Below are 14,855 nucleotides of genomic sequence, written 5' to 3'. Positions count from 1 at the left end.
TTTTTACCTGAGAACTCAAACAATGTGAAATATGAATTTCAAAGGATACAAGAAAAGCTAAGAGAAGTTAACTTTTTTTTAAACTTTTTCCCTTTCTTAAAAAAAATGTTAAATGTTTAGCAAACAGAAAATGTGCTGAGGCTGTTGGCTAGCAACGGACAGAGGTAGAACCTTCAGGTGACCCGTGCTGGACTGTGTGTAGGTCAGAAAATGCACAATAAATCATTTGTGTGCTAAAAGGAATCTACACCTTCCTAACGGAACTCACTTTATTTACACTCAGCTGTGAGTCTATGAGCACACAGGCTCTGCTATTCCATATCACAGTGATATCACTCTCATTTGATTTTGGCACGGTAAGGAAGACGCCTTAAAGAAGAGGTGGGGAAAAAACACCCGTGCGTTCTATGACATCCCAGAAGTCATAGAATGCACAGCTTTGCATGTCATGTCAGCAGTCCGTCCGTCCGTCCACTATTAAAACCCGGTGCTGTGGCGACCCGAGCCTGACAGTCTACTCATAAGTGTGGCGCTGAAAGAAAAGCAAGGAGACAAATCACTAGACGAGGAGCTCGCGCCACGCACCCACCGCAGTGCACTAGCACCTGCTATCACCCACAGCCAGATGGGACTGAGAATGAATGACATTAGCCCCCAAACCTCAAAACCCTCAAGATTAGGACATGGCCACAGAGAAGGTCTCTTATTACCAGTCACTGTTCTCACTGTTAATCCTGATTATTCATATATAGTGCCTGTGTGATTTATGTATGGTGTGGAACATGTGCATGATATTTTAAGTCTAAATCAGTTGAACTACAGTGAATGTAGGCATTAAATCTAGGTATCTAGGAATACTGTAGGTATAGGACCCTCCTATCCTCTGTGAGATCCGAAACAGAGAGAGGCCATATATTTGTAAATGTACGTAGACTTCTCAGAGTTTACAATCTGTTGAATGGATAGATCAAATTGGGCTAAGGCTGCAAACTTTATATTTGAAGGCTCTCTTCTGAATTGATTATAATTATGCTGACATTGTGTAAATTGTGTTGTGTGAACCCTTTTGATGTCTTGTTTCATGCAGTCTCTCTGGTGACTCTCAGTGTCATGCTTGTGTCACAACACAGCCCTGAATATTCATGAGTGAAGGCCTCTCCTTATTGAAATCCTTTGGGGGGAAAAGCAAAAAGACTCATTGCTGAAAAGCTAAATGTAAACTGACTAGACCACTTAACAAACTATTCATCCTAATCTGGGCTTGCAAATAAGCAGAAGCTGTGACACAATGTGTTAAATGCCTCGCATATCAAACACCGCCATCTCATCATTTTTATGTATATTACATTATCCTTCAGTATCAGGAGAGCCAATATATTCCACCGAGCCAATACTGTAACTAGCACAGTTGCCTTCAGTGGTATTGCATTTATTTGATAGTGAGGTTGAGAGACATATAGGACCCTAATATGTGCAAATTTGGACAACAAACCAAGTGTCTCATGCATTGGCAGTGTCTGTTGATGCTTGATGTTTAGGTTTTATGTTGTTTTGGAGGGGATTGTGTGAATGGCCTGTTTTTTGTTTGTTTTCTTGTTTGTGTGTGTGTTTTTGTTTTTGCCTAAATGGTTGATCTTTTGTCTTGTGTTGAGGTGTCTTGTTTTCAATGACTTTGGTTTGTTGTGTTGTTTTGATTTAAATTTGATCACTAACTTGGCATTTAGAACAAATGGCCAAGTCAATTAATGGTTGCCAAAAGACTGCAGTTGAAAATTAGCCAGCTGGCTAACACTGGCACATTTACAAAAGTGTTGATTAATGTGTGTTGTCTTTATAAAAAATAAAATGAAATGAACTAAGGCTATCATGTAACATTCCACTGCCCCACCCATGTTTGCACTCAGGATCTTGCAAATTAGCAAATTGATTTTTGCAAGGCTATTAAATTAGCTTTAGTTCATTTTTTGCTCATTGCCTGACTATTCACTTAGCCCATTGAAGTTATGGCCCATAGAATAACCAGGGAGATGAAATAGCCAAAGCTGTGCTAGCTAGCGTGCCATTGAGGGTTTGGAGAATGATGTTTTGCTACCTGGCTGTCCTTACTGACTCTGCCCTTTTTCTGATTGACTGGACCTCCATTCCCACCCCCTTCTCGTGACTGCCTTCACCTGCACAAGGAAATTCCTTTATGGATTGGTTGTTGAGGGCATCAGACTGATGTATTTTCCAGGGAGGCCAAGCCAAATTGATTGACTACCCATCTGTATTCTTGAGCACGCTGTGAGGCTGTGTCTGGATTAAGGCCAGGAAAGAAAAGCAAGCCCCCCTCATCTAACATACACACACACACACACACACACACACACACACACCTTCACTTAGAGTCAGCACATACAATGCATGGATTGCAAGAGTGTCATCGGATTCAGGAAACGTACATATTGTCACTGCTGTAGGGAGGAGAAAAGAATGTATAGGAAGCGGTGGACTGTCATTACCCCCACTCTTGTCCGCCTAACAGAAGAAGTGGAAATCCATGTACACTGAGAAGTGAATGGGTAACAGTAAAGAGCACACAGTCCTCTTGTATGAAGCGAGTGCCATTTAACACTGCATTTTTCATTCAGCCATGAATGATGGGCCATTGAAAAAAAATGTCAAGCCAGCTAGCCAGCCACTCAACATCCTTTTTTCCATCCATCGTTCCCTCTCTCCTGTACCTTTCTCTCTCTCTTGCTATCTCTCTGTTTTTCTTCCTTTCTTTCCTGTCTCTCCTGTTCTCTCTTTCCCACCGTGTCTCTCTCATTCTCTCTCTCTCTCTTTTTATCTCTCTGTCTTTATCTATATCTCTCTCTTTCTATCTATATATTTATTTATCTATCCATCTGCACCTATTATGGTATCATTAGACAAGACGTTGACTTGTGAAACAGCAGAGGCTTATGGCCATCAGCTGGGAGACCGTAAGTAAATCATTACCTGCCTGAACACCTGCACTCGCTAATTTGCTCACTATCCATCCCTGTTACCCTCATCGCCTCCATGTCTGCATCCCCTCATTACGCTCTCACACCCTGTAATGGAAGTTACCAATGCAGATGAGCTGCTGCCCAAGTCAGGAATTTGCATGGTTAATTAATGAGGAATTGCACTGCCTTGAATTGAGACCCCCAAATATGTTGTTCTCTTTCCAATCGTGCATTACTTGCCTCTTGAAATGGTGAAAGGCACCTTTCTGCCTTTCCTGTCTCCTTTTTGACAATTGAGTGGAGAAAAGAAATGTCTCAAAGGAGAGTAAACATTGGGCATCTTTCTATGATGTAAAAACAGAATGATTGCCTAAAGGGCAATAGAATTTCACTCCTATATTCCAGAGGACTGCAGTAAAAGGCAGAAAGTTGGTGGCTGGCAAGCCCAAATGAAAGTCAGTGCACAAAACAGTGGAACCTGGGAAAGAGACTGGAACTAACTGCTAATTAGCCATTCCAGTACCTCCTGGCTGTCGCCTAAGACTGCATCAAAGCCTACATCAGACCAAACAAGGCTTTAAAATTAATGAATGGCTTTGTCTCTGAGGGGTAATTTTCCATCATCAGCACAAGCAAGGGGCTCAGTGTAAGAACGGGGGGAGGAGATAGCGCAGCCTCAGTCACAATTCATTCAATTCTCATTAATTCCGCAGATCAGAGCCTCCCTCTGCCCCCAATAATTCTCTCATCTCTGCTCAGATGTTGGCCAGCCCGAGCAGGTATTGGTCGTATCGAACTACAGCCCGTACCGACAGATTTATGTGTTTCTGTGGGAACCAAACGACAACGAGTAAATCCAGCATGCTGATTAGTATATTGCGGCGTTGGAATGATGGGCTGTTTATTGTCGACGTGTTTCGACACATTTTATACCTTATCGTAAAAGCAGCAGGTTTCGTCTGATGTCACTAACCAACCTACAGTATGTTGAAAATCAGGTACAGGTTTACTACGAGGGGCCGACCCGAGTGGACCCATCTAATCAGCATATAGAGTATGGCGTTGCAGCTCTAAAATGGCAGTCTGTTTGCCGGGCTACTTAGCACATGGTTATGCACTCCTGCTCCTGTCGCCAGTTTAAATCTAATTTAGCAGTGTGGGAGGAATGGCAAATCATCTGCATTTGTATATTATGTGCAAACAGTAATTGCAATTGTCCATGAAGCCATTTTGAATAAATGGACGCAAGGCTTATTATAACTGGGTGATATTCTAATTAGGGAATAATTTACTGGCTACTGAAAGTAAACAAACACAGTACCTTAACTCACAATGTCACTTGCTCACATGGTTTATGCTGTGGGTATTACTCCTTTTAAGCATTTCTAAGATTTAATTCACTTAGAACTGACTCACAATGTGAAGCTTTCATTTGTTAGAGTATATGTGATTGAGTCTAGTGTTTCATATCCCAGTGTAAAGGGAGGCAATGCTATTTGCATTGACCAGGCCATGTTGTCTATAAAGCTGCCATTTCTATTCAACTGATCAAACAAATACGTGGCCTTTCAATCAGATGAAGCAGTTCAGTTTATTGCATTGTAGAAATAATTATATCAATGGGCACCACTGTATGGCATCCAGTTGTATGTTTTTGACTTGTCAATGAAGCCCCCCAGTAATGAAACATTGCTTTTGAAAGTAAACAATATTTGATAAAGCTGTAAAAAAAAGTATAATTTGAGTCATATATGAATACCTTTAAAGCCTCTAATTGTATGGTGACATGTCACTGGGAATTAACTGATAAGGCAAAGGCAGTCAAAGGCTTACTCAGTTCCCCCACACAGTTTAGCCTCATTTCCTAGTCCTGTTCCAATAAAACACGCAGGAAACAAACATGAAACGCGATAACATTGTGTGGGAGTCACTGCGTAGGACTCTCTTTTATTAAGCGAGAGAGAGCGAGAGAGAGGAAAATGTAACATTTTCAACAAAAAGAGACACTCATTAGGCGTGAATGCCTAGTGTTCCCCGCAAAATTGTGCAAGTCTGCTGATTAAGTCTGCTAGCTTGTCTGCGTCACTACCCCCAATAAAGCTCGGAGCTGGCGGGACTTCCACCAAAATGTCCTGCAATTACCCGCTAACATGGACAGCAGAAGGCAGTGGTATCACTACTTACAATGAGCCATGTAATAAACCTACCTCTTAGCTTGATATCTCCTCCCTGCCTGTAGTGCCAGCGGCACTTACATGCTTCGTAGCTTGTGGCAAAGCCAAGGGGTCTTTGCACACTGATGAGACCTAGCATAGGCAAGTCTGGGTGCCTTCTTTAAAAAGATAGCTCAAGCAACACTTGTGAATGAAAAAGCCCTGACTACTTTATGTGCAGATGTGGAAATGTCTTCTTCTGTCTGCAGAAGATTTTCATAGCCGTAATTTGAAGTGTGCATGGGGTGAGCTATTCACTCGTGGGTATTGTGTGCCTTCCTGCAAAGGGGTTAATTCAGAACATGGTTTATAAGGTTATTAAAAATAGTCGGAGAGCGTTGTGTAATGCTCTTGAATTCACAGCGGGTCGGTGGAAAGTCAATGTGATGATAATGTTACAGTGGCTTACAGTATGTGACTCCCTTTCAAGGGGTGCTTCATGAAGAAAGCCAAATAGTGAGAATGTAAGCAAAAGATAGTCCAGTTTTTCCAGTTTGTTGTTCTAAACTAGAAAGAGTGCTGGGCACATTTAGAAGTAGCATCACCATTAGTGTTGGTGCATGAGCAGTTGTTCTTTCAAGCGAGTCCCCTTAGCATTTTGTGCACATGTGTTTTTATGAAGGTTAAAGTCTCTGGTTGATTCAGCTCTACTGGTGCCTAATTCTGTTTATTGTGTCTATCAGTAGATTGTAAAGATAGAAAATACAATGGCAAAAAGTGGATGTACTGAGACAGTGAGGTGGAAGTAGAGGATGTGTGTTTGTGTCCTTGTGTGTCTGTCTGGCTGGTATAGACTGCGCCAAAGATTGTGTCATTGATGAGTAACGGCCCTTTTTAGGGGAAAACAAACCAGAAGCAAACCATTGCTCTGAATGTAAAAGTTCAGTAGCAGTTATACTATGAAGTGTTTTCCTGCCCAAACCATAGATTTAAATGTATAGAACTGCATCTTTCCATACAGTAATTTCTTGTGTATTAGCCGCATTGTGTATAAGCCGCAGGACAGCATATTGGGATAAATACAGAGACCAAATTTCCCTCAGTATATATACTGCTGTGGTGGAGGTTAAATCAGCGGCCATTTTTATACTTATACTTTATACTCTTTCCCTTTGGTTGGGAAAACACCAATGGCTTGCTTTTGAGACTGCGTATCATGGTGTCACACTGTGCCTTCTTCACAGGGGAAGTCTTCATGTCAAATCTGCCATTCCGATCCTCTCACAGGTCTGCTACAGTGATTTGTGGAGATTTAGCCGCAATGGCTTCTAAGCCACCTCAACTTTGGGCTCCATCATTTGAAAATCTCCTAAAATACCTGCCTACCTGTGGCGCGGGGTTCATGCGGGGTGTGCTGGTGGTCAGTGAGGAGGATTATCCACCTGTGGCATTGGCTCAAGTTGATCCCTGGCATTCAGTTCATCGTTCATTGTAACACAATGTCCCGCATGCCTGGCCAGACATGGTCAGTGCTCTGCAAAACCTATACAAAAGTCGACATGAGGAGCCCACTACCACCCCACAATGAGGGCATTAACTCAGGGGTATTTGTGTGACTGCATGCCAGTCTGTGAGGGCAAAGACATTACACCCCCACCCCCATGCTCAACGCCGCCAGTTCCTGCGTTGCTAGGGGCTCTTGCCTTGGGCACTAGCTCCATGGCATCTGCTCTCTGACTGCCCTGTGTTGCTGTTGTCTTCAGCATCTGGATCATGATGCTGTCCTGTTGAACTCCACCTGCTTTACGGAACATGCCAAGGACACGCTGATCCCCAAGGGCTGCCTCATTTGGAGGGTAACTGGCTGTGTCAGTTAGGAGTGCATGATCTCAGATCCTGTTACGAAAATACAATCTGACCAGGAAGAGGACCTCTTTAACCACACTTATGAGAGCATAGTTTTGTGGATTGGATCACCTGAACCCAGTATCCCTCAGTTTTTTAAACCCTTTTGTGGCATATAGGAACACCCCTCAGTACTGCTTTACACTGTTGAGCTGAAAATATACCCTTTCCTACTTCAGACAGTCATTGCATGACAACTTATTGAGCAGAGTGAGGCAATGGCTATTTGGCACTACTTTAGAATAAGAGTTAGTTAGTTAGTTAGACCTAAATGTTTCTTTATAGTCGTCATACTTCTTCAGAGTACAAAAATGTACATGCTGTCACATGTAATTCAGGTAATTTACAGTGTACACTGTAGCACTTTGAGTGACATGGATACTGTGGTAGTTCAGTGATTATCATTTCACAATCTGGAACAAGAACTTATTTAAAAAACAAAAAAACAACTTCTACTGAAGTTATGATTGCTTTTTTATTTGTTCACAAAGATAACATTTGGATGAGATTAATTAGACATAAAATTAATGTTGAGTTCTAATTCAGATAGGGTTTGCGGCTGATCACAGCATATGGGATACAGGTGGTCTGCCCATTATATGGTGACATGAGAAAACACCTTCAAATTTCGAAAGCAGCATAACACATTTCTATTCTGTGTCCAGTTAATATTTTTGAGAGCTTGCCTGACGTATTTTATTTTCCCTGGAGATAATGATGTTTTTCTTTTTTTCATATTTTTCCTCTTCACAGACATCAGCTACGTGAGATACTCTGGCGACTCTTACCTGGAGTTCCAAGGAGTTGATCTGGGAACCATGAGCACCATCACCCTGAGGTTTCAGACCCTGGCAGTCAATGGCACCCTGCTATACTCAGACCAAGGGCATGACGCCAGTGCCTTCTTCTTCATTAAGCTCTTCATTCATGAAGGCAGGCTTCAGGTAATGCAAATGTGTGTCTCATGTGCAGCGTCATCAATTCATGTTACTGGGATAGGATGTTCATATTGAACTGGATTTATATTGGGTAACACTTTACTTGAAGGTATCTACATAAGAGTGACATGACACTGTCATAACCCTAACACTAACTCTAACTTGTCATGACAAAAGCATGACACTTAAGAAGACACTGTTAAGAATCACAAAAGTCATAAATATTTATGATTTGTTTATAATGTTTATGACCCGTTCATGACAGTGTCATGTCACTGTTATGTAGAAACCTTCAAGTAAAGTGGTACCATATTGCAGCAAACCTAGTGTGTATGTGTACTATATATGTAGAAAGAGATATACACTGTACATATGGATATACTGTGTGATGTTACATTTTCAAACAGACTGAGAAAACCTGTATGACGTGTAGAGGAAAAGCTGATGATGCGTGTATGATATCATGGTAGAGCCAAGTAAATTAAATAAAATGTATACTCTGTAATGAACAAACTGGGGCTGAAATGAAAGCAAATTTGTAAGCAGCTCGGATCAGTTGGTGAGAGTAAAGCAGGGTAACCTTTAAGTCTTCAAAGGGCTCTTGTAGATAACGCTGCGCCAGGACTGAAAATCAACATACACGTCCGCTTCAGTGTTTGTTGACTTCAAATCAGCTACTTTCTCTGTTTGTGTTTAGTCCCTCTTTTTGTTGTTTTCAAGCCTTTGATCCATTTTTAATAGAAGCCTATAGATAAAATCTATAGGTTTGAAGCATCCAATAAGAATCCTCCATTCCCCTTTCTCATTTGCATTTTCTGAGCAACAACACACAAACAATCATTTGTACATCAAAAGTCCAGCAAGTTTACTAAACAAGTGATTCCATAGAAATACTGCCTCCTGGCCATAGCTTAGGGATTGAGGGCTCTTTAAGCGGCTGATAATATCATCACAAGACTCCTACAATGTTGTCAAAGACACCACTCTTAAATGAAAAAACTTGATTTGTGTGAGAAAATTGGTTACTACAGCTGTTGTGATGGCATAGCTAATGGTAAAAATCGATCAAATAATATATGTAAAAAAGACACCTCAGCCACACAGTGCTCCCGTGTTCATTATCGTCGTGTGACATTGTAGAGCTGAATACATCTTCCTTAGTCATGGTCACAGTGTCAATGTTGTCCTATCTTTAGTGTGTGTGTGTGTGTGTGTGTGCTGTGTGTGTGTGTGTGTGTGTGTGTGCTGTGTGTGTGTGTGTGTGTGTGTGTGTGTGTGTATGTGTGTATGACATTTAATAAAACATTTTTGCTTTCAATTTCTGTTGCATGTCAGTGTTGTTTTGCAGTGGTCCTCTATCTTTCTCCTCCACCCTAAACCTCATTTGTCTGTCCACATTCTAATTCCCCTCCAGTATGATTTCTCATGCAACCGCGAGGAGGGTGTTCGGCGGATCAATACCAGCATACATGTAGCTGATGGGGCAGAGTATCTGGTTCATGTCAGGTGAGGTTATTTTCTCATTTTCAGCCTCCACAACGACAAACATCGGCAACGGCACTATGCTTATTGGCTTTCCATGAACCCTGTCGGCTTTCAGAGAGCATGGTTGCATGGAGAAACGACATAATGAAAAATTAGCTCGGGTGTAGCGGGTGAGGTGCAATAGGCCCTGCTCCAGTAGAACCAGGCAGTAATGGACACAATAACATCCCTTCCATTTATTCATCAGGAAGGCTGGTGCCTACTGTAATTCTGAATAACAGCCCATTCGGTTATAATGAATCTTGGTCACAGCATCTTGGTTGTGCGCAGCTGCAAGGGCTGACTCTGATGGAGGCTATTATGTCAGGAAGGGTGATGTAGGATGCAGTTTGTTTGATTACGAAGTGAGGTGTTTGTCTGGTGTACTGTATTCAGTGCATGGATATATTATGCAGGTGTGGTTCAAAATGGCCATGTAGAGCTTTGAAGTGGCGTATGAAAGCTGGCAGCTCTCAAAAAGCGCACACGTTCCGACTACCTCTGCTTGAGTCCCAGCCAATTACTCATCTTAAGTGTATTAATCTGTCATATTTGTTTTTCAATGGAATTAAAGAGAAGCCTCACTGAAAATGCAGCAGCTGCACAAATCAATCAGCCCTGCCCGTGCCAGCTCTGGAATGCTCTGGCAGTATCGAGTTGTCATTCCCAGAGTGCATGGCAGGAGACGCAGGGCAGGCGGGGGGAAAAATGGCCGCTGATTTAACCTCCACCAAAGCAAATTCTTTATAATCGCGCGATGGCCCCCTGACATTCCATCTCTGTCTCATTCGACCCAGATGCAACTTCAACACTGCCATTCTCTGCCTCATCCTCTGCGGCTGCCAGCCATCGCCCGTGCCCACTTTATTATGGAATTTTTTAGCACATCTCTCCAGTCGGAGGCAATTTTCTATATGTTTAATAGAAAATCCACCAGGGGCTGCCCGGCTCAAGGACTCCTGATGCCCGCTGCCCTCTGGCAGGCAGCCAGGGCCGCTCTGGCAGAGCGCTCCTAAATTAACCACTTCTGTGCACCGGGCTCTGCAGGGAGAGACCGAAAGAGACAAAGAGACAGAGAGAGAGAGAAAGAGAGGGAGAAAGACCAAAAAACAGAGAAAGAGAGGAGAGAGGGGGAGAGAGAAAGAAAACAAACAGAAAAGACAGAGAGAAAAAAGACAGAAAGAGAGGAGAGAGAGGAGAGAGGGAGGGAGAGAGAGAGAGAGAGAGCAAAAGAGACAGAGGGAGAGTGTGGCCTAGGGGGGCTCGAGGTCTTTCGTCCGCGAGTGTCAAGGCGGCAGACGCCCCAGCCCCATGAATCACAGGCTTAACAAATCAGGCCTGATTGCTTCCTGGACATCCTTGCGCTCGCGTCCACCAGGGAGCTCTGAGGTGGGGCTGGCGGGAGGCGGAGGCTGCAGCGGTGGTGGTGGTGGTGGTGGTGGCGCGGTGGTGAAGCAGGCTGGGTGTCTGTGGGCAGCCTGCCCTCCAGCTGCAGATAGTTAGCCCAGAATCCGCACTTAGGTAATTATCTTTTCTCCCCTGTTGTTACGAAGGGCAGAATTAGCTTTGGAAGTCTCCCAAGGCGTGAAAACAGCTTTGGAACACTGTGTCCAAGACACACACACACACACACACACACAGACACACGCGCACGCAAAGGTGTCTCGAAAGGGAACAGAGAGGAGGGGGGAGGTGTCGCACCTAGACTGTGTGGTGGATCCACACCTCAGCATCCATTTGTTTTGTTGACATTTTTTTAATAAGAAATTAAATCTACTCATTCTCATTCAGGCTTTCCTGGCTGTCTAAAATTGAATGTTTGCACATATAAATCTTACGCTGAAAACCATATGAGAGGAATGATCTTTTTAAACAGGGTCCAACTAAAGGGATTACACTCAGAAATGTGTGCTTTATGGAACTTTTTAGATTAATCATTTAATGGACACAAATTCACACAGTGGTTCAATGTGGAACTTTGTATAAAAAAACAATGTTCACAAACACAAGCTCAAATTTGTTTATACCTCAATATGATGCATTTTGTAAACAATACATGATTAAAAAGCATACAGAAAAAGCAGTTACTTTTTTCCATCTACAAATTGTTTAAATTCTCTTTGCACTGGCGAAGGTGTCAGACAAAAATAAGGGCCTTATCTTGCACGCAGTGCAAATTGGCGCCAATTGCCTGTCTTTCAGAGCAACATAGTTGCCATTTTCCCATTCATTGTTTAAATAGAAAATTGCACTTGCCCCCATTTGTCCACATGGCCTTTTTTGGCCTTGCAATTAGGTGTCTTTAGACACATTGTTGGCACATTACTATCTTAAGGCAGCAAAAAACAATTGCATGATTGACCAACACATATCTGGTTTGAAGCCAAAGCCACAGTTCACTCTTATTTAAAGGGCACATTATAAAGACAGTCAAATGTGCCTGCATTGGCTGGTGCACAACACACACAACACACTGCCGAGATGCACAGCCACACACACACATGCAAAAGAGTAAAAATACCAAAACAGATTACAATGTGAAAGGATATTATTTTGTTGTGACCCTGACACATTATAGTGTTTATTAGTGAAGAGTCACAGAGAGGAGGTGGGTGAATTATCAGTGTGGTGCCAGTGGAAGAAAGGCCTACTTCAGCTACTGCTATCTGACCAAAAAAAATCCAGGTACAGTGTGTTTATTCAAGAGAGTTCCAAGTAGCATATTTCAAATGAATTGGGATAAGAGTAAATGGATGAGGGAACATTAGCCTAAAACTTGTTGTGTATCTCACTCGAGTGGACACACTGGAAGAAACAAACAAACTATTACCCCAAAGCTTCATCTTCAACTACTGTCATCGGCTGATCATGATGTGGTCCATTTCCTTCTTTCTTTCTTTCTTTCTTTCTTTCTTTCTTTAGTTCTTATTTTTGTGGATTGTTTTTTGTTGACTGACACATTGCTTAAAGTCACTATTCATAAAGAGCTGTAAAAATATTCATAAAGGCTTATGAAGTATTTTTTCTTGACTGTGCTTATATACTGTGCTTATAAAGCCTTGTGATGCTATTGTATAAGGCCTTATTGCTATGACAGTGCATTATAAACCTTCTTTTATCTCTGTACCGTAATGCCATCATTGATGTCATTACTGCCACCTAACACTAGGTTAAAATAAACTTAATATAAGCTTTAAACTTTAAACTTTTGTGCTGATGTCCCATACAGATGAGATACCGTATTTTCCGGACTATAAGTCGATCAGGAGTATAAGTCGCATTAGTCAAAAAATGCACCATGAACAGGAAAAAAAAACATATAAGTCGTACTGGACTATAAATCACATTTATTCAGAAATGTATTTCACAAAATCCAAAACCAAAAACAGAGACTATGTAACTGGACTATTGAGGCCAAAAAGATTAATGAAGACGAAGGAGTGAAGGCAGCCAAGAGGAGGGCCGGAAGGTCTAATATGGGAGACCGGGGCTGGTTGGAACACTTTTCACTCTCGGTTATATTTCTCCGTCTTACAATGCGTTGAAATGGTCAAACTGTGATTAACTGAAAGCTTGGGATCTCAGCTACAAAATGTATACATTTAATGTCAACAAATGATCCCTTGTTTTGAGTTATTTATGATTAAAGTGGTGTTGTGCATGTGTGCCAACCTGCCCCATGCACGGGGTTGGTTGGCACATGTAGTCGGGGTTGGTTGGACCACCTATGTTATAGTCCTTTGCAGTACTCCTTTTGCTTTTGTTTGAAGTGCTCATCTATATCACTGCCTGTAGGGCTTTGCTGATGTCTTTCCTGTGTGTTTTTCTTCAGTAGGGCCCACCTTCAAGACCAATTTGGTCCCTACTGATTTTTTTTAACTTCAAAATTTTTTAAAAATGTCTGAAATGCTTCCAAATGTAAAACTATGTTCAGTAATTACAATAACAATGTTAAAATAAAGATTGATGGTGTTTTTATGCATAAAATACAAAGTTTATAGATTTGTCACAAAATAGCCATAGGGAATGTATGTGTCAACCAACCCCAAAATCAGTGTTCCAACCTGCCCCGCCCACATTAGGTCAAACTTTTTTGCACAAATGCTGTTAGCCTGCTAATATCAGTCACCTCAGGTTTTCAAACTTCATTTTAAATTAATGTTTTATACATTACTAGACAGTCATTACCATCTAGTTTCCACTGGATTTTTTGATTTTCAATGCCGTTTAAGTAGTATAGTCTATAGTATACTACGTTTAAGTAGTATAGTCTATAGTATACTACTTAAACGGCACCGACAATCAAAAAATCCAGTGGAAACTAGATGGCAGAAGTGTGTAGGCCAATCTGCCCACCAGCTTTTTCTACTTCGCTACCTACAGATGTTTTACCGGTATGATATTTCGAAACGCCACGTTATTTCCCATAGACGATCAACGCCAGGAAGTTGGATTGATTCGGAAGTTACGGAGGCGGGACTTATTCTGGAGAGGTCTATTCACCCCTTGCAGACACGTGACTTAAGTCACGTGACGGCTCCATGCTGGACGGCAAAAAGATGGGAGACGGACGGCAAATTACATTATGTCATAAAGATTATGATGAACTGAACACCATTACTATAACATCTTTGTAGTTCAATGTATTGCTGTTCGGGGTCTGATAGTCAAAGAAGATGCCAGTGGTGTTGTTAGATGAAATGGGTCATGATCGCAAATGTAAAGTTATTAAAACTGGTGGTAACAGCAAGGGGAGATAGCGTTACGTTAGGCTACTGTAATTAACATTATGGTAAATGAATGGTTACTTTATTTGTCTTGCTTTTATCAGTTGTAACATAGTCAAAACGTTAAGAATGTCATATCAGAACATGAAATAATAACTAGCTGCCACACTTAGAAGCTAGCTATTCTAGCTAACGTTTATCGTAGCTCATAGTGCTAGGGCAATGTAACTCGTCAGTTTGTACGTTGCCCAGTGAATAAACTTACTTCTTACATGTCTTAAGTTAAAGAATTGAAAGAAATAGGAAATAAAAAAAAAACTTGAACGGTATTATCTGTTTACATTCAGATCTTGCCAAAGACTTTGCCTAAGTGCTATCTGCCGTCCTGTTCAGAGTCTATGGTTGCTATAGCAACCGCTGCTGTGCTTCATACACTGAGGAGATAAGCGTGCAATTGTGGTTGAAATACTCCCGAAACAAAAAGAAAACAAACCAAAATATATCTATGCAAGAACATGGGATGTTGATGTATTCCAAACAATAAGCCAACAGTCGTGGAAGGGCATTTCTACATTTAAATCTCACTATAATCTCCTAGCTGTGCGATATGTCCCATTACAACCCATTGATTTGATT

At 41.7% G+C, this 14,855-nt stretch overlaps 1 protein-coding gene across 1 annotated transcript in view; it reads left to right on the top strand.

Annotated features, from left to right (window-relative positions):
• eys (eyes shut homolog) overlaps positions 1 to 14,855 on the top strand; it is a 212,863-nt gene that overhangs the window by 109,825 nt on the left and 88,183 nt on the right. The window contains 2 exon segments of the mRNA XM_042065147.1: positions 7,784 to 7,974; positions 9,383 to 9,474. Coding sequence (XP_041921081.1) covers positions 7,784 to 7,974; positions 9,383 to 9,474 — 283 coding nt within the window.

This window comes from Alosa sapidissima, chromosome 16 (genome assembly GCF_018492685.1).
Source record: "Alosa sapidissima isolate fAloSap1 chromosome 16, fAloSap1.pri, whole genome shotgun sequence".
NCBI classification, from domain to species: Eukaryota; Metazoa; Chordata; class Actinopteri; order Clupeiformes; family Clupeidae; genus Alosa; species Alosa sapidissima.
The sequence above is the reverse complement of the archived record's forward strand: the minus strand, read 5'-3'. Positions and strand labels throughout refer to the sequence as shown.